Consider the following 25,843-nt stretch of genomic DNA (forward strand, 5'->3'; position numbering starts at 1 on the left):
ATCCGTCCCCAGTGGGTCTGCGGCTGCTTGGCGGATGAGCACCAGGCACTTTCACCAGCAGCTTTACTGTCCAAGCATGATGGAGGTTCATTCTGCTGCCAAGTGAGACTACAGCTCAATGCCCGCAGGACAGCCTTTCAATATATTGTGCTCTCGTCTGGCCAGAAACACCTTATGGGCAGAAATAATTCTGTAAAATGGGAATTTCACCCTGACCGGATCATTAACTGCCTAAGCATTAGGAGACAATGCCTCAGCAGACAGAGGGGTACAATAACAGCACCGTGGAAATGGTTCTGCATTTAATGCAGCAAGGCTGACAGATCTATTAGGTGCAGAGGCAAGAAAAGGACACATTTACCTTGGCAAGGTCGTAAAGCTTTGCTGCTTCTTCAAACAGTCCTTTATTTTCTGCCACGGAAGCAACTTTGTTGATAATAGGCTTTGTGTCACTGGTAAACTTATCTATGACTCCAGGCTGACAAGACAAATTATGGAAGGGAGGAAGAGAGGAACAGAGGGACAAAGCTGTCATTTTAAACACAGAGAAACAATCGGGAATCTGAAAACTAACTGAAAATGCTTGCTCTGGGCAATGCATACATTTTCACCAGCCAGACTCTGGCTTTCCTGAAGATATAAGGGCCTATTAAACATATGAAAAGGACCAAGATGAGTACCCATGAAGAGGCAGACTCACAGGCAGCCCAGAGGAGTCAGCAGTAAGACTCCATGCTTTCTCATTTTGCAAAATGACCTAGCGAGTATGTGAAATCATCAATGATTTTAATTTTGCAAATGACCCTAGTGGGAGCAAAAAAATCAGGAGGCTCAGAGAAAATATCTGAAACATTTTGGATCTGCTTTATAAGACAGACAGCAAAAGAAACCCACTCTTGAAAAAAATACACGGCAAGTGGTGCCAGGATACTAAAAACAACAACAAAAAAATCTGCATCATCACTCAACAGCAACCAAATGGTCAAGAGAGTATGAAACAGGCCTTAGGTAACACAAAGAGAGAGGACAGACTCCATGACGTCTGATTGGCTGCCTGGTTCTTCATTAGCCCTGGACCGAGTCAGGGGACCGACCTTCTCTGCCACCCTGGCAGCACAGGAGGTCAGTGAAGAGCATGGGCTCTGGGGTCAAGAAGGACTGGGTTCCAATTCCAGCTCATTTTCTTACTAGCTGTGTGACCTTGAAGACAAAAATTAACCTCTCTTGTCTCCACTTCCTCCCTTGAAAAACAGATAATAGTTCCGACTCTGTGGGGTTCTTGTGACCATTAGGTGAGAACATATTCATCGAGCATTCAGCACAGGGCCTGGCAGTTGTCACTGCTCCATAAGCATGGCCATCATCACATCATCACCAGTAGATTCACTGGTCTTCCTGAGCTGGATGGTGTAAGCAGCGTGAGCTCATTTCAAGATTTCTGGGTCTAAACCACCCATTTTTGTAAGCAGGGAAGTGAGTCCCTGAGAGAGGCACAAGGAGCCCCGAGGCGGGTCAGGAGGAGCCTCCATGCCAGGGCCCCTGCCCGTCCACACGGCCCCGAGAGGGGTCCCGAGTGGGGTCAGGAGGGGCCTCCCCGCCAGGGCCCCTGTCCGTCCACACAGCCCAGTAGCCATGATGGGTCTCAGGGAATTGCGGAGGCTCATGGGAGCAGCTGCATCTGTGGGGTCAGTGCAGAGTTCTGAACCCTTGAAAACTACCTTTGGAGAGAGGTCAAGTGCATCTCTAATTTCCCATCTGAGGAGAGTAGCGTAGTGATCAATTTCTTTCTTGCATATTTTCTGAGCCAAGAATGGCAGAAATGTAGCCTTCTCAGATGAAAAAATGGCAGGTGTAAACAGATGAGTATTCTGAACATAATTTAAAAAGCTATCTCACCACAGATTTACATATTTCAAGGAGAAATGTAAATGTGTCTAACATCAAGGTCATCACTTGGGACCTGTAATTTTTATTCTTTGTTTTTTAACACTAAGCAACTTCATTCAGATCTGCATCTTTAGTACCTTGCATCCTAAAACCTAACTGTAATTTTTTGGACAACTGTAAATCTCCACCTGCAAACTAACACATCTCCAGGGGTGTCTTTAACCCACCTTTCTGCTTCCATCATTCTCCAGTTTCCCAAGAATCATATCGAACTGCAGAGACAAAAAATGTTTACCCAGTTTACTGGATGAGGATATACACATAATCCACAATTCTTTGGAGATGAGAGAGGACTAGGGGAGGTGGAAGAAGTCTCGAGGACACTGAGACTGAATCAACATTTTCAGAAACCAAAGAATACTCTAAAGCTCCCTGCCTCCCCCCAACCCACACTGAGGTGATCAGCATGAGAACCGATATACTGGAAAGGTTAGGAGATATACCTCTCGACTTTCTATCACCAGCTCGCTCACACAGCGCAGAAACATGTTTTCTCCTTGACTATCCTTCTCATCCCTAGGAGGAGACAAAAACTGGTTTCTGAAGGTGCGACTTTAAGGTCTCTAATCATCATTCTCATAACGGCAGAAACCAAAATCAGCTGAAGTAAATGGTCAAAAGCCAGTCTCACCTGAGAAAGTAAAAGTACTGGAGGGCCTCTCTCGGGTCAGTGGACTCAAACTTCCGGGTGTAGAGCATGAGCAGCCGCACAAAGTTCAGCCTCCGCATGCAGGGAGGGTCGCCGGGCTCATGGCTGACTGCACGGGGCGGCGAGGACAGAACTGGTCACAACCACACAACCAGGAACTACGGGAACCAAGCCCAAAGACCCAGTGGCACCTACTCCCGCAGCACAGCCAACGTCTGGCAGTGCGAGCTCAGCCCAGTGCCTTCACCACCGCTCTGGAGTTCGGCCCAAGCACAGAGCAGAGACAATGGCATTTTGTAGTGAATCATAGTATGCTGGTCTCTGAATGAAAAGGTGGGAACAACCGACCATTACGAAATGTGCTGCGCTATGAGGAAACTGCAGCCCTCGGACACGTCTCCTCTCCCTCCTGACTACCGCTCCCTGCCAGCAGGCATACCTGATGGCTGGTGGGCCTTCCAGTGTCTCCAACTAGAGCCCCAGTGGGAACCAGTCTCACTGGGTTTATACATTGAACTCCCCAGGGAATCTGAATGGAGGAGGGAGAGGCAAGACCCCTCACACTGATCATCCCAGAGGCCCAACTGTCTACAACACTCTAACAACGACTGGCTGTTTGCTGTATCCCTGTCGGTTGCAGTTCTGCGTTCACTGTCACCTGACGGGGGATGTGTCATGTTGTGGAGGTGTGAGGGCCAGCAAGTACTCACGGAGCTGAGCACTCTGTCCTGAGGATTTTAAAAGCAGCTTCAGCTCAAAGAGCACCAGCGCCACGTGGACAGCGTGGCAGCGCAGCCGCTCCATGCGGAAGAGAAAGGCAATGGCGGCTTCAAACTGCGCCGTCAGGAACAGCACTTGGAAGTAGAGGAAGGGCTGCTGGTTCACCGTGAAGTGGGACTCGCCTGAGGGAGAGGAGGGAGAGCTGACTCAGAAGGAGTGAGTCGGAGGAGCAGCCGACCGGCAGCCCCGGTGCTCAGAGGGCGGGATGAAAGCACCAGCCTGAGCCGGAATGGACTTGGGCTCTGGACACAGCGGACGCCACTCCAGCTTTGCCCTGCTTCCCCAGCCTCCTGACCTCCCAACACAACTGGAGAGTGGGGGGCCCATGTTGTAAAACCTGGACTACTTGCATTAGGTGGGAAAGAAACAGAGAGTAGGACCTTAAAACAGAATGCAAAAGGATCTGTTTATATACTGTGTCCTGATGAGTCACTCAATAAGGAGAGGAATGATTTCCAAGCTGCAGTTTCCTCAGATTCACGGCATTTAGCGTTGCTGACCACCAGTGGGAACTTTCTATCAGTGCTCAGATGCAGTCACTTTGAGGTCCCTGAGGCAGCCGCAGCCAGGTCCTCCTATGTCTCTTCCTGAGCCGGTGTCCACCAGAGCCGTTCAAAGAACTGTCAGTGACTATGTCAGCCACGTCCACTACCTAAGGCCATGGGTGCGGCCTCTACTCGAATCTGAAATAATTGTTTTGTTGTGCTGTGTTTTGAAGGATCATGGGGTTTTGAAGGAGACACAGAGTTCAGAGATGAAGGATTTTCTCAGAAAGAAGCTAACCAGTAACCTTAGGTGGATGAGACAGACAGAAGGCATTTATGCTCAGGGGATCTTACCATAGTCTTCCAACAGCTGTTTCTGGAACTGAGAGAGAGTGAGCCTGTCCTGTGGGGAGCTGGTGCCATCGTCATCGAAACACACCTGGTTCAACTAAACCCCCAAAAGAAACACAGGCATTGGTACCAACGGCACCCCACTCCAGTACTCTCGCCTGGGAAATCCCATGGATGGAGGAGCCTGGTAGGCTACAGTCCACTGGGTCGCAAAGAGTCGGATAGGACTGAGTGACTTCACTTTCACTTTCACCTTGAGCCAGGAGCGAACTCAGAGCTGTTTGAGCTCAAGGCTCAAGGCTATGCGAGTGGCTGTTACTGGTTGGGAATAGTGCACAATAAAAACTGGGCCAGGAGACAGAAAAACCACTAGTGCAGTCAGCTTCCTGGCATCACACATTAACAGGACAATCTGTGTGCAGAGCGTAAGCAGGGGGAAGGGGCAAACGCCCTGCTGGGCAAGGGGGGCACGCCTGCCTTCAGCCACAGGTAGTCCTCGGTTTTGTCGGCCACCTCGCTCTGGTTGTCCGTGACGTCGCATCTGCCGATGATACAGTACACGGCCCGTTTGTAGGGGTCCGTGTTGTTCCTGAGGGCCCTGCGGTAATGCAGTCGGAGCTTGTTCTCCGTAGCTGGGGACAATCTGAAGACACAAGGGAACAGACACAGGCTGAAGATCCTCAAAGGCACCTGAAAGCACCAGTTCAACCACACAACAACAAGGTTATGAAGCCTTCCTCCATGGAGGGGAACAGGCACTGTCCCACCCAAATCCCCGGGGACCATCACTTTAACCTGACTTGCAGCTCCCAGGACTTGCGTCTCTGCCTGCTGGCTTCCTCCAGTGGTGGCCTTCAGGACAGAAGGCCTGTGGAACTGACCCCCCAGCCTCCCACCCTCAGTAGCCTCCAAACAGTGATGAACAAGACTGAGTCAGTCCTTTAACTGCCTCAGCTCCCTCTGGCCTCTCCACTCCCTTAACCCTGTGACATCACCTCCCAAATAAACTTCCTGCACTCAAATCCTTGCCTCGGGGTCTCCTGGTAAACCTAGGACATGGTCCCTACTTTACACTCTGATATGAGCAAGACAGGACTTATGTTTACCACACTCTCTGGAGATGGACACTGCTAAAAAAGTAATCCTGGTTTTCCACACGTGTAACTGGGGTAACTACCACTATTTCTTCTATATACATGCACATATATTTAAACTAGGTCTGAATGTGAATTTAAGTCCAACTACATTAACAAAAACCAAAGAAAAACTAATGCTTTGCAGTTCCTTAATGTAAGAGGAAAAAACAAAAACAAAAAACACCTTAGTGAAGTAATTCAATGGTTATATCTCAAGTGTGCTAATGTCTAATTCTGGCCTTCGAGCTACAAGGTGCATGACAACATATTTTCATCCGGATCAACCAGAAAACCACCAACAGTGAACAAGTGAAGTGTAATACAATAGTTTCATTTTATAAAGCATTTCTGATGTGCCTAGGACTTTATAAGTCTACAGAATGGGGCTCTTGAATTCTTCATGCTTTCCAAAGTTCATTTTTCTCCCAAGCAGAAACTTATTTGGAGCCATGCGCAAGGAAGACAGAGCAACGCCAGAGCGGACCACCCTGTTGATCCCATGTGGCTTCTTCTGGACCCGGCACCTCATTCACCGTACCTTCTGTCCTTGCTGTTCATGTACTCCTGGAACCAAGTTTTGAACTCTCCCAGTTGGTGCTGGGCTCGGTTGACCACCTGTGAAGCGGCAAGCAGGTCTCCGCAGCGCATGCAGTAATAAATTAACGCCCACACAGGATGGCCTTCCACCTCTCCATCCTAAAAAGGAAAGGTGCTCAAGTAGACAGGCAAACAAAAGCTAACTGATGGCTTTCGATGTGCTGGTCCTCAGCTAAGCCTCTTCTTGTATTAAGTCATTCAATCTCACAACTCCACTAGGTAGGGACCCTGAATGGCTTCCTCCTCTCTGTTTTACAAACCAGGAAACTGAGGCATGGGGCTGTTAAATAGTTTTTCTATGGCAAGCTAGTAAGTGCCAGTCTAGCCTAGAGCCTTTCCTGTACAGCACCATGTGTTCCACATGAATCAAAGCCAGATGGGGGGTTCTCCATGGAACCCCAGGATTCACAGCGAAGGGGTGACATGTTCTGTGATGATTTACAGACATGCACTCTTGCCACCCCAACAAGTAAGGGCTAAAGCCATTCACTTACCAATAGGAGACTATCGTCATATTAAGAGTTTCACTGTGCTTAGCACTGGGGATGTAGAAAGCAGGTCTGATCCTACCCTCTGAGCAAGAGCATCTCTCCTGAAAGTGGCTGTGTCCCCAGACTGTGCAGCAGCCCTGTGGTTATTCCTCCCTCTTCTCCTCCCCGACTCCTCCAGAAATGTGGACCTCAGACTTCTCTTCTTGGCCCCTCCACCCTCCCCTCAGCAGGACTCCTTCTAAGACTCAGACCTGATTGTGTCACTTCCTCACTTAAACCCCTATGAGCTGTTTGTACCTTAAGTTCTTAGCCTGGCGCTCCCCAAGCTGGCCCCGCCCTGACACACACCCAGTGGGCCAAGTGCTCCATCCTGCCTCGATCTGTTTGTTCTCGCTGCTCCCTCCCCTCGAAAACCCTATCCGAGACTGCTGGCTGGCGAGCCCCCACTCTTCAAGCACTAGTGTGAGCCTCACTTCCCGCAGGAAGCCAGCCTCCTGTGTATTCCACCACCCTCGGTACAAAGATCTGGTTCAGCACTCTGCACACAGCAGGTATCTGAACTGAGCTGAGAAGAAAGGTACTTTCTAGGAACCATATCTAACTCTGTTCTGTCAGCTATTTGAGCCAACAATCTCAGAAGTCATCCCTGACTCTGTGGCTCACACCCATAGCCAAATTCTTCCACAGTCCTACTGGGTCCACTTTCAAAACATGTCCAGAAAACAATGACATCAACCCCCTGCACCCTCCTCCACCGTCATCCCCCAGACTCCGGAGCCACCAGCCTTTCCAGGTCTCCTAGTTTCTCTTCCTGCCCCCTCGGGTCTCTTCTTCATATAGCAGTTTCCACACACAGCCTCATTTCAGCTGAAAATGCCTATCTGAGAGGCTGATCTGGAGGAGTAACTGATCACATAAAGGTGCTAGTACCTGAAGGCCAGGCAAGGGAGCTGGAAGTTTAATGTTCAGGAAACTTCGAACCAACTGGTAAGTCCCCGGCACTCCGCCCAGCTGGGCCTGATGCAAGTTTCCAAAGACAGTCACAAGGGTGTAATTCTTATAACTGGAAAAAATTTGAAGGCACAAAAAAGGGAGGGGGGTTTGAAAACACATATTACACGTATCTGTGTCCATACCCACAACATTAGACTGTGAACTCCACATGACAGGGCCTGGACTTCAACTGAACACAGAAGAGGAAACAGAAGTGCATGCTTAATGACACAAGCTACATTATTGATTTGGTGGGTGGTGGATCTCCGTGAAGACTTATCACTGTGGATGCTCAAAAGAATTCCTGGAGCCACATAATTGTGGATTTCAAATGCAGAAAGGGCTGCTGTGCAGAAAAATAAGTGCTCTGGCTCACAGCCTAATGCTCTAATGGGATCTTCTCAAACTTTTTATTTTGAAAAATTTTAAACCTACAAAAAACTAAAGAACAGTTCAACGAGTGCTCATACGCCCTTTACTTACATTCATCAGTTGTTAATTACATGCATGCTCTTCTCTCTCTCACACATACATTTTATCTGAACCATGTGAAAATGTTATAGAAATACAGAAATCAGGGGCCACTTCATCTGTAAATATTTTGCCATGTACCTCCTAATTAGGACATTCTCCTACCTAACTTCAATATTATCATGATATCAAGAAATTTAACATTAATGTACTGTTACTGTCTAAAATATAACACATATTCACATTTCTTAATGTCACTTATAGTTTGTTTTTTTTTTAAATCCAGGAGCCAATCCAGGGAATGCATAAAATTAAGTTGTCATGCCACTTTCATTTCCCTTAATCAAGGATAATTCTACTTTTTTTTCATGACACTGACCTTTTGAGAAGAATCTAGGCTAGCTACCTGGTGTAATGTCCCACAAGCTGAATAGTTTCTCATGACTTGGTCCAGGTTCAGCTTTTTTGCTGATGCTGGTACTGCCACAGTGAGGCAGGTAACACCATTTTGCTCCATTCTTGGTAACATTTAATTTGATCACTTGGTTAAAGGTATGGTCTGCCATACTTCACTGCTGAAGCACCTTCTTTCCCCTCTGAAATTAGTAAGTACTCTGTGGGGTACCACTTGGAGGTCATGTGAATATTCTGTTCACCAACAATCTTTCACCCCATAGTTTCCACTGATGGTCTTTGCTGAGCCCACTGTCACACTGGTGTCTGCAAACGATTTTCTATCACTCCCTCTTTATTTGCTAGCACGCTTAAAATCCTTTATAACGTTTTACATTGTTTTCGTATTAGGATTAAATGGTTCGAGTTACAGATACTCAAAAATGGGGTTAATATAATGAAAAACTTTCAGGTGCTTTATATGCACTAAAATGTTCAACATCAGATTAAGTATAATAGCAGACTGAGACACACACACACACACACTTCTCAGAGAAAAATGACTAAATGTCAATTACAGAAAACAGACTCATCAGAAATTGAGGTAGTTTTAAAAAATGATACTGACAAAAAATTTTACAAGCAAACTATATAAAACCATATATTGTACACATTGGGATTATAAGCTGTGTAAAAGATAAATATCAAACAAAATATTCATAAGTCCCAAAAAGGCGGTGGGGGGTGGGTGTGGAGGTGGCGGTAAGGAAATACAAGGTACCAGGAGCGCCTGCATGTGAGAGGGGGGACTGCTCCTTTTTTCAGGTCCTCTTTTTGGCATCTTTCAAAATTTCTATAATAATCATGTAGTATTTTTATGATGAAAAATAAACATAATTTCATTTAACAAATATGAGTTCTCTATCATGGGAGTATTTAAAAGCAGAGGTTGGAAAAGAGATTAGAGAAGAGCCCTGTAGCAACTGGGACAAACAATGCCCACTATGTCTCTTCCAACTTGAATGAAGACAACCTACATGCTGGAAACGGCCTAGATTCCTTGAGAAACAGCCTAAATTCCTTGAGAGCTAAGAAATGCTACCTTGCTTCAAATTTGAAATACTCAAAAAATAATTTGGGACCAGGCCTGCTTTGCCATCTGGTGTATTACATCACTTGAAATACTGTATGTTGGGATTCCCCTGGTGGTCCAGTGGTTAAGACTTCGCCTTCCAATGAAAGGGGTGCAGGATCAATCCCTGGGCAGCTAAGACCCCACATGCTTCGAGGCCAAAAAACCAAAACATAAAACAGAAGCAATGCTGTAACAAATTCAATAAAGATGTTTAAAATGGTCCACATCAAAAAAATCTTAAAAAAAAAAAAAGAAAAGAAATACTGTATGTTATCCTCTCAGTGGATTAGTACCAGCAAAAATATTTTTTTAAGTGAGTACAGTTATCTGAAATAATCCCTTTATCAAAAGGGACAACAAATCCTTAAAAAAGATGCCAAGAGAGAGATGCTGTTAGAAAAAGAAAATAAGCATACAACAGTTGTACACAGGGAACTCCCGAATAGCTCCAAGTGCTGCTAAAGGAATTAACGGAACAAGATCATTCTAAAAAAACGAAATGAAAAGAATAGTAGAAGAATTGGGATGGCTTACATATATAAAATCCCAAACTGCAACCTGGTACCTCTGGTGAAGTAAAGCACCAACAGTGAGAATTAGGCTTACTGAAGAAAAAGCAGTCATATACTTAATCCTTAAAACAAAAACAAACAAAAAAAAAACCTAATATTTTTTATACACTGTGAGAAATTTTTTGACTCATATTTTGCTAACTTGTAGCAAATAAATACCACTATATATATTAGTTTTTTCACGGCTGCAGACTTAACAAAACTTACATTATAAAAATTGAGTGAAAGCCTGATATAATACTTTATGAACTCTTTGCGCCTGTGCCAGAAAAAATGAAAGACCATTTGGAGTTTCAGATTTTTCTTAACAAAAGAATGGAGGCTAGTGAGTTTAATGTATCTGACGGTGTTTATCTTGTGTAGCTATTAAATAATTAATTTAGTATTTGGTATAAAAATCTGTTCTCTCTCTGCCATACCAAGTCTTGAATTACTCTGACTTCCTAATGGAGTATTATTTTGTTGACAGAGGGTGACCACACAACAAGGCCACTGGCAGCTGCATGGGTGCAGAGGCAAAAAGCTGCTATTGAGCAAGTGTATTCAGCTTGGCTTTCTCTTCTCCAGCCAACAGAGAGAGGCCCAGCTCCCTGTCTCTGAGATAAAGAGGGTCTACTGCATACTCATGACAATACCTGCTGGTCAATTCAGAGCTAGGAGTGTCCACAGGGCATGGATGAATGGCACGGGCCCTACCAACTAGGGGGACAACAGTCAAGGCACAAGGGCACAGCCGCAAACCCCTCTGTGACCAACTCCAATTAGTGAGGAGGTGGCAAAAACCTAGGCATAAATCAGAGGCATTAGCAGCTGGGAAGGATCTGAACTCACAGGATTAACCAAACAGAGCCGGAAGGAAAACAAAGGCTCAAGGGGCTTTCCTAAGGTTTGGAGGTGGTAAAATGCTGGGCGGGAAAAATAAAATGTTGAGAGAAAACCAAGAGCCTGAGGAGTAATGGCTGAACCCCGCGAGGGCCCAGGATCCTGACCCAAGGCATTGTGCCCTAATAACCCTGTGTCTGTACTGAGGGACGCAGGGTGGAGAAAGACAGAGAGAAAAGCCTAACAGGGCTCAGGGCTCCCACTCACGTGGTTTTACATCTGTGCAGAGACAGTTCCCATAGAGAAGTGCTCCTAAAAACAGCACAACATCTCTCAGACTTGCTCAACCTTGTTTAAATCACACCAGCTCCAGAGCACTTAGCTAGAGGACCACTTCAAATGGGAACGGCTGCCTTCAGGGGATTTTAAAGGCGGCCTCTGTGCTGCCGCTGCCTCACCTCTGTTCCAGGTACCCCAAGGCCTGCCTGACAAACTCCATGCGCACTTCCACGCTGTTGCGGCTCTTCAGGGCGTCAGTCGCTGGCACCAGCAACACATCTGTCATTTGTTTCACCATGGCCCACATGTCGGAGATGTTCTGCACAGAAACGACACTGCATGTGACAACGCTGTGGGGCTGGGCAAGCAGCCTGGTTCTTCGCGGTGCTCTGACATGGAGGGGGCTGAGGTTAACGTCCTGTCTGCAGCCCTCAGGCTCAAGCCCAGCAAAGAAGATGGGCCTTGGCCTGGCCAGTGGCCAGGCTCTCATCTTCCCGTAAGCAGCCCCCGTCCTGAGTGGGTTTTCAGATCAATTACTATTCCAGGTCTGACATAACCACCTACATAATTGAGACCACATATAACAAGAACACTAAATCTCAGTGGGTTATCCCTTAAGAGAGAGTGAACACATTTATAATCGTCCAGAGCTCTAGGATCTTAAACTCAAATAGCTGCATGTCAGTCCTTACAAGGTCATTCGAGTTTTTTAAGACTTAAAATAAGAGTTTAACCTGAATAATACAGGTTTTGTCCTCCCGGAGGCTCTCCAGGGGGTCCCTGCTCTTACCCTGTTTTGTCAGCAGCATGGCCTCTCATTTTCCTGCCTACTCACTCCCCTCAAAAGGCACCTCCAGTGCAGCCTTCTAGAAGAGGCACGGGTGTGCTTGCCTGTGTGTAACCACCGTACAGATGGACTCTTACATCCCAGAACGCTCCTGGTTGTAAACTTTGCCTTAAAAGTGTGCTCCCTGAACCCTTTGCAATGTTAGAAAGTTAAGAATCTCTGGAAGGCAGTAACAGTTGGAGAAAAAGCAGGTATACACTTTTTCCAAAGAAAAAGAGAAAATCCCATTTTCATTGTTTCTTGGAAATGTTAAAAAACTGTAGAAAATCCATCTAAATGTGACTCTTTCTAGGTGGTGAGAGAGTAGATAAATTCTTAATTTCTTCTTTAGATTGGTTTTATAATCTTACACTTTATTATTGGGGAAAAAAAAAAAGTTGGCTGCCCTGTGAAGGAAAAATGTGTTTAAGTGCTTGCTTCCGTTACAGACTTCCTTCCTTTTCTCATTCTTCCTGGCCACCTACCAATCTATCCATCCCCTTTTTTGATTTTTATTTTTTCCCTGCAGTGAGAGAAACTGGGCCAAGAATAAGAATTGAGGGGCAGGAATGAAGAGGGGGGAGTCAGAGAGAAACAAAACCAGCAGCATATGAAAAATTCTTGTAAAGACCCCACCTGAGTCAAGTTCAAGGGGCTCACAGTACAAAAATCACATCACCTTTACACTTCACATCTCATGAAAGAGCCCTGTCTGTCTTAGCACGGAAACTGACAGGGTGGAGCTGGAGCCTGACAGGACTTCAAAGCAAACACAGCCTGGCTGGGCCTTTTGAAGATGCATTAAAGATACATAAATTTATATATATACGCCATAAAAAAAAACCACCTCAAAATTACTTAAAATAAAACTCTGAAGAACAGTTAACTTCATCTTCCAAGGCATAGACTTTCTCTCTAGCACACTTCTGCCAAATCAGCAAGCTGCTAATCCCATCAGACACCCGACCCCACGTGTCTCCCTGGCCGGCTATAGGTGCTACCTTATCATCCAGCTCTGTGACGGAAGCACAGAGGTCCAGGAGGTTAGGCTGCAGGTGTCCATTTACGATCTTCTCGTTATAGATATAAATCTGAAAGAAAGAGCAGAGTAAATGGCACAAATTCCATTTTCACCTCTCCTGTTCAGAACTCCTTGAAGGAGTTCTGAAACCAACTTCTGCCCAGTGGTCAGAAGCTTTGGCCAACCTTTCCTTCCTCACGGTGGCTGAACTATCCACACTGCCTGGAGGGCAAGGCCTCTGGCTAGCTGCTCAGTCCTGTGTCCGAGTCTTGCGCAACAGCATGAACACACACCAGAGCTAACTGCTCCCCCAGCCCTCCTAACCTGGGGAGCGGGAGCAGGGTGGCCCTGGGGGAGGAGCACCACGTGCAGTTCTGTGCTGCTCTGCCCCAGCAGACCCTCGGGCCCAGAGAGCAAGGACCAAAGTGGAAGACGGGACAGCGGAAGGTCTCTAGCTGCTGTTTCCTAGGAATCTGAGCAGAGTCTGGTCACCTTTCTGACAACAGGACAGAATGGCCCCAGCCCAGGCTGCAGCCCTCCACATGTGTTAGAAGAGCACTTCTGCCCATTTGCAGTACCCATTTCTCTCATCGAGAATCTAGGCTCCTTAGTAAAATTTTCTCAAGAAAAAGGAACTATGTGATGTTTAAGGAATGGAAAAGCCAATATTACTCTGGACTTTGTTTCTAAAGAACCAACACAGTGATGGTGAAAACTAGTAAGTTCTACTCTTTGCATTCTGAAATCCTGCTCTGCTGAGGACTGAACTAGGTAGTGATTTTAGACAAAACAGGACCCTGTCGAACCCTGCCCTCTGCTCTCAATGGGGGAGAGCAGCACGTAGCCTCTGGAGCATTATAAAGACAAGGTGGTGTTTATTCACTCGACGAGCATTTCTGAGGGGCCTTCCCTTGGGTACTGTGTTCAGCATGGGATATAAAGGTTCTCTCTCCACTGCGGGGACTGCCATGTAAACAGACATGACATTACGGAGTCCTGAGTGCTAGAAAACCTTAGTCTTATAAAGCTTAGTCTTCACAGACACAGAAGACCCATGGTTTCTCTCCTCAGAAGCCTGTAATTTCATTAGGCCTGAATTCTGGAGATGTCTATGACAATGATAGTCAGTCATATAATCAAAGTGAAATTTTAAAAAATGTAGATGGAGTGTGGGAGATCTAAAAATTGGAGAATAAATATTAGTAAAACATGAGGGAGTTGGAAGAAGGTGGACTTGTGTGTGCAAAGCTGACACAACTTGCACAGTGCTTTGAGGGAAGAATATGTTGGTGCCACTGTGGCCCTCAGCATTACCCACTTCCTTTCTTCCACCGAGTCTCAGGTCGGGTGGGTGGAGGGCCACAGTGGCACCAACATATTCTCCCCTCATAGCACTGTGGAAGTTGGTCACAAATGAACAGATGTTCCTTGATGACTTCTGGTGCAGGACAATTAAAGGGGGTGGAAGCCCACCACCTGCAATTCAAGAAACAAGACTGTTTCTTTTTTTTTTTTTTTTAAGACTGTTTCTCCTTCATGATACTTTGTGCGGGAAATCAGCAAACCAGAATAAAGTACACAAGGCTGGTACAGCTTCACTCAAAAGGTCAATTCCAGGTATGTACTGTCTTGAGGGCAGTTTCGTGTAGTTTTTACACCCTGTGCTTTAACAAAGTGTCTCAATCTATATTTATACTATCGCATGGTCATGATACACAACCAGAATCACAACACCCCAAATACTACGAGCTTCTCCAGGACAGTAATATCCAGTAATGGTGGGTACCATTATGCTTACCCAGGCAGAAAAATATTTAGGAAATTTCTTTCTACAACAAGGGAGGGAGCAGGGTTTCTGATAATACCATTTGCCAACCAGGTGATCAGTTAATATAGAACTCCATTTACTCAGCAGTGCAATTACTCAGAGCTTTACTGTACATGGACTGTTGCCAAATGCAAAATGAGATGGCTTGGTCAGTGTGTAAGGCAGATTTCAATTTCCCTAAATCAAACCTGAGTCATTCTATTACCCAATTTCATAGACTTCTCCAGGGACCTAGATAGTAAAATATTAACAAGTCCTCTGAATGAAAACCCAACTTGCTTTTAGGGTCTGACTTTCACATGAAGTCTGTGTTCTCTTTTACTCTCCAGAGGGCTCACGGAAGATTTTCCTGGATTTGACCTTCCTTGAGAACATGCTTACCTGCCGGGCGTAGGCCATTTCGATGCTGTCTAGAGAGCTTCGACCAGGGGGTCCTGCATCACTGATGTAACTTGGCTGCAGAGAAATACACATTCAGAATTGGTTCAGAACAGCATTCAATCATGCAAAGGAAAAAAAAACCATAAACATCTGTTTGTCTTTAACGGAGCTGTGAGGAGTCTGTTTCCTAGTCAGACTTCCTGAAAACAGTGATTTTGGGGGTTTCAATAGAAGGAGACTCTCTTATCATGAACACATAAGGGAGCAGGCACAGGACCCAATGAACTCAATAACAGGAGGCTGACAAAGCTGCACAGACATCTCAATAACTGTTTCTGTCTTTGAAACATTTGGTTTCAATCCCAAGCTCCCACTTCACCTCATCTTTCTCGTCCATGTCTTTATACCAGTGAGGCTGCGGTGTATGTGGGTCTCCTGTTTCCATCAATCATATTAAACAGCTGAGGAAATGGAGATTATAGGGTCACAATACTGAGGTTCAGACATTTCCTATCTAGAGTCCACACTAAGGCAACAGCTACTGATGAACTTTCTGTATCTGAAGATACAAAGTCAGTCTAAGTTGAGTCATTTATTTATCTATTCATTCATTCAGTAAACATCTGTTAAGTGTCTGCCTGCCACATGCACAGCATGAACGCACCCATCCCCACAGGGATGACAGGAAGACAGCCCACAGAGGCTGCCCACAAAGAGCTTCTGATGGGGAAAGTCAGACACCAACACATGGGAAGGTTTATTAGTCTTTTTAGAGAAAGATTAAAGTTAATCTTTAGCTAAGTTTATTCCCTACTGTAAACAAAAATGGATCAAAAATAGATATGCTCCAATTAGGTACATCAGGCATATTCTTAAACTTCCAAATTAGTTTGTACTGTACTGCAGCAGAGATCAAATTCTTCTCTCATTAAAAAAAAAAAAAAAAAAAAAATCAATGCTCTATTCTCTAAAATCTAAAACAAAGCAGTTTTAAAGTAGGCTTTGTGGGAGCAGATGGAAGATAGCAGCAAAACCTCCCAGCACCACCTAGGCTGGCAGAAGGTTACCAGTGTGAGCATACGCTGGGGTAGGACAGGGAGGAAGGAGGGCCAGGAGGCAGAAAGGCGGGATGTAAAGCTTCAGCTTCTGGAATGGACACCTGGGTTCCAGGAGGACCACTCCACTCCCTGGTTTTGGGGTCCAGGGCCAAGCACATTCCTTTGGAGCCTCAGTTTCTCATCTGAGAAACCAATGAAGGGGCTGTCCTAGACAGTCTCGAGAAGTCCTCCCAGCTCAGATTTTCTGCAGTCACTAGGATTAAAGGAGCTATAAATGGCTTACTATTCAAAATATTGAATTTGTTCTCACTACAGTACAGCAAAAACCAGTATATTGGAAATTTAAGAATATAACTAACACCTAGCAGAACACACCTAATTTTGATCCATATTTATTTACAGTAGGGACGAAACTTAGCTAAAGGTTAACTTTGCTCTTTCTAAAAAAAGACTAAGAAACTCTTGCATATGTTGGCCTCGAATTCTCCCTATCAGATGGTAAGCTGAGTAAATGCTGCCACTTGGCTGACTCAATGAACATTTCACATCCCTACCTCTTACCTCTAGTCGCTGCCACTTCCCCCTCTGGCATATGGCATTTTAGATATAACATATCTAATTGTGTGTTGGTAAATGTTTAACAACTGGCTTGGGGAAGGGGACTTAATTTGTAGCATTTGCTGGTTTCTTTAGTGTAGATACTCCCATGCTGGCAGAATTCAATCTATTCCAAGTGATATCAACTAGATAGTAAATTTTCTGAAAATCTGACAATAGGTCCTCATGAGCTAAACCCTACACACTACCCTTTCCAGCCTCCACTGCAGCTGGGAGTGGCCATGCACCACCCTGGTTCTGGCCAGTGAAGTGGAAGCACAGCCTGGCAGTACATTCAGGCAAAGTGTAGCTTCTGCTTTTCCTGACAGAGGGGAAAAAGAGCCTGGCATGGCCTTTAGCATTCTAATCTGAACGCAAACAGCATGCCTAAAGCAGCGGCAATCATCTTGTGAGCCTGAAGGAGCTGTGCTAAAAAATGTTGGTGTACAGAGACAAAGACGTGTCTCTGATGGCACCACAGAGCAAGTGAATTAAGGCCCACTCTTTCCACACCTGCAGACTTGTTAGGTGAGAAAAATAAATTCTTCTTCAAGCTACATTAACTCAAGTTTTCAGTTATTCACAGCAGAATGCATTCCTATCTGAAATGACTGAAAACCATCAGGTTACAGTGACAACAGCCACACTTTCTGAGCAACTCCTATACACCAAGCAGTCTTAATTTTCGTGTATTAACTCCACAACCCTATGAAAGACATACTTTTACGATGTCAGTTTTACAGAGAAAGATACCTAAGAGCACAGAAAGCAACTTGCCCGAGGACATGCCAGTAAGAAGTAGCAAAGCCATGGTGTGCATCCACAGTCTGGGGCCACGCTGCCTGCCAGGGTAGTCCGGGGCAACTGTCCAAGGATGGCCACTGAAGAACACGTCAGCAGTGGTTTAGAAAGCCTGGCCCCACTGCTCACTAGCTACGTGATCTTGACTGAGTACACTGATTCTTTGGGGCCTGGGCTTCTTTAGCTGTAGCAATGATACAGGGGAAGCAATGATATTTACGTTATAGATGAAAAGATTAAATGGGAAGAAAACATTACCTACTTCACAAGGAGTAAGTAGGAACAAGTAGAAAGAACTCACTGTCCAACATCTGACCAGTAAACGCTAACGGCTATCACATTAAATAAAAAGTAAACCACAAGGAACCTGGGAATAAACCCAACACTGAACAACGGATAGATATGGACACTACAGAAACATAACCTACAATATTGTACTTTCTGCTGGCTGGAAATTCTCATCTCATTTTTCTACAATGAGCATGTGTTCCTTGTATGAACAGAACTCCCACTAGCTCATTTTCTACTTCTGAGTGTTGCCAGCAACACTGTGACAAAGACTGTTCTATAACACAGTCATCTTTCTGGAACAGAACTAACTCTCTGAAAGCTGATGATCCCCAAGTCTTTGAAAGAACAGAGCACTAAGGTTGTTAATTCCAGTGACCTAACTGGGGGGAATAAACAGGGATGAAAGGGAGAAACGGCACTAAATACTTCTGCAAGGACACAACTGTTTCAGCTAAATATACATAAACAGCCTTGAGAAATATTTTCCGGTACTACTAGAAACCTAATTCTAAAAATTATCCACTTAAAAAGTAGTTGGTTTTCAGTCCGCAAATTTCCATTTAAATGAATTTTGCTTAATATGCTTGTTTTCAAACATAGCTTTCCTTCATTTGCCCTTGGCGGAGCCTCTATTTCACCACACACAAAGTCAATTATCCACCAACAGGATGTGGACACGCACGTGCCTGAGGAGAGGAACCAGCAAACATTCACAGGAATCTCAAAGCCAGGGGTTGCTGGAGGGCTGGGAAAGTGGACTCCGGTGGCTGTGTGGGGAAACATTTCAAACTTTTCAGGTTTGCCTGACTGGATCACAGTGGGGATACCAGGAGCATGGAGTTAGAGACCAGGAAAGCGGGGAAGATGGGAGGGCAGGGCCAGGACGACAGCAAAGGGTTCACCTAGGAGTCTGGAGACACTGCGGAGAAATAGCATCTCTGGGAGCACAGACATGAGAAGGGTTTTCTCAGCGTACATGGTGTTCCCAAAACAGTCATTTTCTTTTCTTTTTTAAAATCAGACTTTAAACTTTATTTTGTATTGGGGAATAGCTGATTTACAATGCTGTGGTATTTTCAGGTGAACAGTGAAGGGACTCAGCTATACACATACAAGTATCCATTCTCCCCCAAACCCCCCCTCCCATCCAGGTTGCCGCATGACATGGGGCAGAGTTCCATGTGCTACACAGTAGATCCTTGCTGGTTATCCATTCTAAATAAAGCAGTGTGTACATGTTGATCCCAAACTCCCTATCTCTTCCCCCCATTATCCCTCCTCTGGCAACCATAAGTTGTTTTCTAAGACTCTGAGTCTGATTTGTAAATGAGTTCATTTGTATCATTTCTTTTTAGGTTCCACATATAAGGGATGTCATACGATAAAAGAGCCATTTTCTAAGAGAGCATTCCAGAACTGGGAGGATATGGTTGGAGTGGCAGGGGGTTAACTGTAAGCTTTTATCAAGAAGCTATTTTTGTACATAACCTATCCAGGGATAAATAAACCTCTTTTTCCAAGGAGGGAACATTCTAGACAGAAAAAAAGGAACATAACTAGCACTCACTTTTAGCAAAATAAGTACAGAGTAAAAAGAAAACGTGATGATACTATTGAAGGAGGAGAGTTTTTAACTTCCAAGTGGAAGGTTTTGGCTTTACATAAACAAAACAGAACCAAAGTAATTAATGTACAGTAGTTGGCTATAAACTCTGTACATAGAAGCTCAGTACTACTAGGACAAAAACACCAACTGGGGACCAGAAGACCCAGGTTCTAAATGCAACCCAACTGTGTGACTTTGGGTAATGACATCGAACTTCTCTGGGGCAAAGCTCTTCATGGATAAAATGGGAGGAACACTTGGGTCATTTATACAATGAAATTCATTACAGCCACTAAAAAACGGCAGGCACCTACACATACTAACCAAGAAAAAGCTCCAAAATAAGTTAAAAAACAAAACATAATGCTAAGTTGTAGTACCTATTATATAAAATGCTGCCATCTATGGAGAAGATAATAAACTGATTGGATGGACATATATGTATAAACGTGCACATAAAGACGTAAGAGGGAATGAAAGGACAGAATATCAGAGGTTATGTTGTGTTTGGGGTGGAGGAGAGCGGCTGAATTTTTACAAGGACATTCAACCATTGGAACGCTGTGCAAGAAGATGTGCACGTGTGATACGGCTTGATATTAAAATGAGTTGGTTCTTTAAACTTCTTTTTTAAAGAGCAGCAGAGCACTTTCCATACTTGAAATTCTATTCAAATTCCAGTATGTGGAACAAAACCAGCCCTTTGGGAAACTACCAGGGAGCCATACAATACAGCTTGGAATCATCTAGTTTGGGGTTTTTAAATTCAAACATTGACAGTCAATATTTTTGCTGTATTCCACCAAATCTAACTATCTATTATAAGATATCATGTTTATGTACTAAGAAAGAACTCTTGCCTGGAAAATCCCATGGGCAGAGGAGCCTGGTAGGCTGTAGTCCATGGGGTCCCAAAGAGTCGGACACGACTGAGCGACTTCACTTTCACTTTTCACTTTCATGCACTAGAGAAGGAAATGGCAAGCCACTCCAGTGTTCTTGCCTGGAGAATCCCAGGGACGGGGGAGCCTGGTGGGCTGCTGTCTATGGGGTCGCACAGAGTCGGACACGACTGAAGTGACTTAGCAGCAGCAGCAAGAAAGAAAAATGCTGACAATTAAACTATACCATTGATTTAGGACACATCTTGATTTCAGAGATGCTAAAATATAGAAAAGATGTGTAGCTGGGAGCTGATGGTATTAAGTCAGTTATCTAAATTAGAGACTACATTCAACATATACCATTCATTATCAGTAACGATTAAGCTACAGCAGCTTTATCAAGGCTCCTGCTTGAGAAGCTGAGTCATTTCCCATGTAATACAATAAAGCACTAACCACTGACTATGTCTAACACCAATACAGCCATGACACACTGAGGCTAGATAAAAACTAACTTTTAAATACTGTTTTAAATGTTGGCTGAGACATATCAAGGATTCTCAACACTGCTCCCAGCCTGCGTGCTGTCACGCAAGCAGCACAGACTGGGGGTGTTTTTCCCCACAGGCCAAACGAAAGGTCTGGGGCACGGGGGTTCTTAGCCAGGAGTCTCTTTCTTGCTTTAAAGCCTATCATTTTTACTGAAACCAAAACTTGGAACATTATTAACAATCTTTCAATTCCTACTTCCTTTAAAAATTATATCTTTTTCTTCAATGATATTCTAAAGAAATTAATTTCCCAAATTGAATTTTGCTATTGAAGCATGATTTTCCTTATTAAAACTTGCCAGGAACAGATATTACTAATGTGTTGCTGCTCTTCTGTTATCAGAAGGCTTGAGGGAAAAATGTTTTAGGAATCACCATCTCCTAGTTCATTTTTGTTTAAAAAATTAAAAAAAGCCTCAAGCCTCTTTTCACATTAAATTAAATTAGCCAAATTTGGACATTTTCCTGCAATGTAAGGTCAGCTCCAAAAGACTGGAAGCCTCTTCTTAGCTAATGACTCTCTAGATTCCAACAATCTTATTCTTCAAAATAAAGTACCCAGAAAAGAATGGTTTAGATGGCAAGTCATACTTTAATTATTTCCTGTACTTATGAGATATCTGTCATTCTCAGAAACACTTCATAAATCAAGGGACAGTTAAAAAGGGACAGATTCATTTTAGAATAATAAAAATAAACTTAACAATGTGTGCATGGATATGTGCTAAGTCGCTTCAGTCATGTCCGACTCTGCAACCCCATGGACTGTGGTGCACCAGGCTCCTCTGTCCATGGGATTCTCCAGGCAAGAATACTGGAGTGGGTTGCCATGCCCTCTCTCCAGGGGATCTTCCTAACCCAGGAACTGAACCCATGTCTCTTAAGTCTCCTGCATTGGCAGGCAGGTCTTTACCACTAGTCCCACCTGGTAGCTTACCAAATACCAACCACCACCATGAACACTGCTGGGATGTGCTAAGCGTGCGCTCTATGCAGGCTCTGGGCCAGGTACCTTACACACGCACTATGTTCCTTCCAACCATTCTTCAAGAGAGGCCTTTTACAACAAGGATGAGAACAATGTGGTTCCCAGGGGAGGCCCGGGAACTCAGACCTGCTGAATTCCAAAGCCTGCCTCTGTGGTTTCCTACAGAGAGGGCAGAGAAAGTGCCTGCCCAAGTGGAGCTAATACCACCTTTCCATCTTTTGGAAGAAAATTATATGGGAAAAACACATGGTTCTTCCACACATCCACCAGAATGGTTGAACTGAAAAAGGCAAAAAATACCAAGTGTGGCAAAGATAAGGAACAAAGAATTCTCACAGTGCTGGTGGGAGGGACCGTGAGACACCATTCTGGAAAACCGCTGGGCAGCATCCGCTGAGGCTGAACACGTGCACTCTGTGTGCCAGCAACGCCCTCTCACATGTGCCCCACGCGTGTGCACATGTACGTTCACCGACAGGTCCGAGAATGCCCTCACTAGCACTCGGTATAAAAGCTGAGAACTGTAAACTATTCAAACGTGCCTCCACATCAGAATGGATAAATACTGCAGTCATACTATCTGGCCATGAGAATGAACAGCTTTCAACTACATGTAATGGTACACAGAATGTTAAGCAAAAGAAGCCAGACACAAGCGCACATACAGCATGACTCCACTTACACAGAGTTTAAAAACAGGCAAAATTAGTCCATGGCATTAGAAGTCAGGACAGTGTTTCTCTTGGTGGTTGTGGTGAGGGGTCGTGAATGAAAAAGCACGAGGGGCGGGGATGCTAGGGGGATGGCAGTGTGGTTTCTTCATCCGGGTGTGTTTCATTTTTGGTAACTCATGAGCGATATACTTAGAATGTGTGCATTTTTTTCTATATGTATGTCATACTTCAGGGGAAAAGTTCAAAACAGCAACAAACAATAAAACCTACGAGGGTTCCAGAAATGGCAATTCCCTGGATAACCTGAAGAGAGAACCATCTGCATTATTTGCCAGCTTTTTCAGCAAAGCTATCCACTCTGCTAGGTGTCACCACAGAGAGCAGCAGAAGTATCAATATAAGAGGGAGTCCTCCCTTTCAAGAGGGAGGACTCGAGGTCAAGGAAGAAGTGTCTACTAAATAGACTAGTCTATTTTTAAGACAAGAGCAATCAAGAAAGAATATCTCATTAGCAGCTTATAATTACTTCCAAATCCCAATACAGACTACAACCTATTAACACAGTTTTAAAAAATGAAGTTTATAAAACCATGAGCTGTTCTACTTCTCTGCCTAGACTTATAAGAAATTGAGAAACATCAGGCTGCCCAAGGATTTTCTACATTAGCTCTTTTTTTTTTCCCCAAGACTCTGCTCTTCTCTGAAGTCTTTGAGTCTAAGAAATGTGGAACAAGGTCCTTAATGAGTAATTTCCTAAGATAAATGACTTTAGCATCTATTTATTTGGGGGCTAATTTAATAGAAAAACTTGATTTTAAACCAGGAGCAAATCTGTAGACACAGGATGTGTAACGTTATCATGCAGGCATGACACTGCCAAGCTACCCACCTTTGACCCAGACCTCAACAGAACGATGGTCCAAATGTCAACAGTCCCCGGTCTCACCTAGCATAGCACAAGTTTCACTGAGCCTTAGGTATCCAATCTCTTATGAGAAAAGAACGTCAGCTAGTCAAAACAACTTCGGAGGAAGCGCTGGTAATATTGCTTGAAATGTCTAATGCTATAATTTTTATAAGTTTTAATAATTTTTTGACATAATTTTTAACTTGCACATCCAAACTATCTGAAACTACTTTTTGAGTTTTTTTTTTTAATGTGGACCATTTTTAAAGTCTTTTATGAATTTGTTACAATACTGCTTCTGTTTTACGTAATGGCTTTTTTTGGCCTTGAAACACATGGAATCTTAGCTCTGGAACCAGGGATCGAACCAGCACCCCTTTCATTGAAAAGCATCATGGAAGTGCCCTGAAATTACTTAACTTTTAATCAATAGTAAAGGACAGTCATTATGGGAGAGGGGCTTTACATTATCACTAATCTTCCCAATAATCCCATTCTACTAATGAAGACACTAAATGTTTGCAGGGTTAAATAACTTGAATATTTAATATATAAGTAATAACTTGGATGCCATATCAGAACTAGTCAGTGGTGAAGCTAGGTTTAGAACCCCAAAGTCATCCTCTCCCCAACACTGGTGTGGTGAATATATGGTCACAGTTCCCACGGGCCAAGGGCAGACATCACTAATCAAGCAAGACATACTTTCCTGCTGATCCCAAGATGCAGCCTCAAAATCCCTCTCAGGAAAGATCTCCAGGATAAGTAAGAGATAAACCCCATGTAACATACCCATTCTAAAATCACACATCCCTAATACTCTGGTTGGCACAAAGTTAGCTAAGGCCAAAGGATTTATTTACCCAATATTTTTGGAGCATCGAATATGTTCCAGGCATTCATCCAGGCATTGGTGATATGAGTAAATACAGCAACAAAAATCCTTACCTTCCTGGAGCTTAAATTCTTCTGGGAGAAACAGACAATAAGCAATATAAAGACATCACACACACACACACAGTGATTTTAAGTGGTTTAAAGTGAGGAAGTGCTAAAAATAAAAATATAGCAAGAAAAAGGGGATATAGGGAGGGTTGAATGGGGAGAGCTTGGTTTGGATTTCAGATGTAAAGGTCCTGGAAGGCCTCACAGAGATGGCACTGGGTAATATTTGAAGGAAGTGAGGAGGACAGGCATGCAGTGATTTTGGGGAAGAGCCTTTTAGGCACAAGGAACAGGAAACCCAGATGATCTAAGGCAGAAGCAGCAAGAGCAATGGGGAGAGCAGAATAATGTGAGCTGGGAGAGGCAGCAAGACCAGGTCAGAGACGGATTGGGAAGTCAGGGCGAAGACTCTGGCTTTCACTCCAAATAAGACGAGTGTCACTGGAGGACCCTGAGAAGAGGTCTGACATGATCTAGTCTGGGTTTAACAGCATCGCTCTGGCTACTGAGAAGACTGCACGAGGGCAGAAGCAGGGAGACCAGTGTGGTTGACAGCCTCTAAGATGGCTCCCAGTAATCCCCACGCCCTGGGATCCAAGTTCTCATTTAATCCTCTCTCCTTGAGTGTAGGCTGATTTTAGTAATTTACTTTGATCAGAGAGGCGACAGAATATAACTTTCAAGATTAAGTCATGGAAAGACTGTAGTTTCTCTCAGGGGCCCTTGAACTCTTCCTTGGATCCTTCACTCTTGCCCCAGGAGAGGAACACTACCATGCTGTGAGCAGCACAAAAGAGACCCACACAACAAGGAACTCACACCCCTAGCCAAGAGCCAGACAGGACCTGAGGCTTGTCAGGAAGCACATGAGTGAGCCTGGGACTGGATCCTCTTCGAGTTGAGCCCTGCGAGGAGTGTAGCCTTAGCCAATATCCTGACCATCAAGGCCAGGACATCCCAAACCAGAAACACTCAGCTAAGCTAAACACTTGTTTTCAGCTACTATGGTTTGGACTGATTGATTACACAGCAACAGATAATGGAAAAACTAGTTAGGAGATCGGTCCAATAATCTGAACAAGAGATGCTGGTTGACTTGGCCCCAAATGCTAAAAGCAGAGGTGGTAAGAAGTGGTTGGGGAGGGGGATTCGGGATGGGAGGGGGGACATATGTATACCCGTGGCTGATTCATGTTAATGTATGGCAAAAACCTCCACAATATTGTAAAGTAATTAGCCTCCAATTAAAATAAATAAATTTTTTTAAAAAGTGGTTGAACTCTGGGTATATACTGAGAGGAGGGTTAAGTGGATTTGTCACCATGTCTGAGAGTCTAGGTAAGAGAAGGGTAGGATAAAAATGAATCTGAGGTGTTGGATCTCA

At 44.3% G+C, this 25,843-nt stretch overlaps 1 protein-coding gene across 1 annotated transcript in view; it reads right to left on the reverse strand.

Annotated features, from left to right (window-relative positions):
• The window catches only part of NUP93 (nucleoporin 93), a 102,979-nt gene that overhangs the window by 5,505 nt on the left and 71,631 nt on the right, over window positions 1-25,843 (reverse strand). The window contains exons 6-17 of the mRNA XM_070388405.1: window positions 15,158-15,232; window positions 12,929-13,018; window positions 11,281-11,420; window positions 7,367-7,499; window positions 5,887-6,044; window positions 4,690-4,855; window positions 4,216-4,309; window positions 3,307-3,498; window positions 2,579-2,705; window positions 2,391-2,463; window positions 2,115-2,159; window positions 362-478 (exon numbers count right to left, since the gene is read on the reverse strand). Of these exons, the coding sequence (XP_070244506.1) occupies window positions 362-478; window positions 2,115-2,159; window positions 2,391-2,463; window positions 2,579-2,705; window positions 3,307-3,498; window positions 4,216-4,309; window positions 4,690-4,855; window positions 5,887-6,044; window positions 7,367-7,499; window positions 11,281-11,420; window positions 12,929-13,018; window positions 15,158-15,232 (1,410 nt within the window). The remainder of the gene's footprint in view (window positions 1-361; window positions 479-2,114; window positions 2,160-2,390; window positions 2,464-2,578; window positions 2,706-3,306; window positions 3,499-4,215; window positions 4,310-4,689; window positions 4,856-5,886; window positions 6,045-7,366; window positions 7,500-11,280; window positions 11,421-12,928; window positions 13,019-15,157; window positions 15,233-25,843) is intronic.

Source organism: Bos mutus, chromosome 18 (assembly GCF_027580195.1).
Source record: "Bos mutus isolate GX-2022 chromosome 18, NWIPB_WYAK_1.1, whole genome shotgun sequence".
In the NCBI taxonomy this organism is placed as follows: Eukaryota; Metazoa; Chordata; class Mammalia; order Artiodactyla; family Bovidae; genus Bos; species Bos mutus.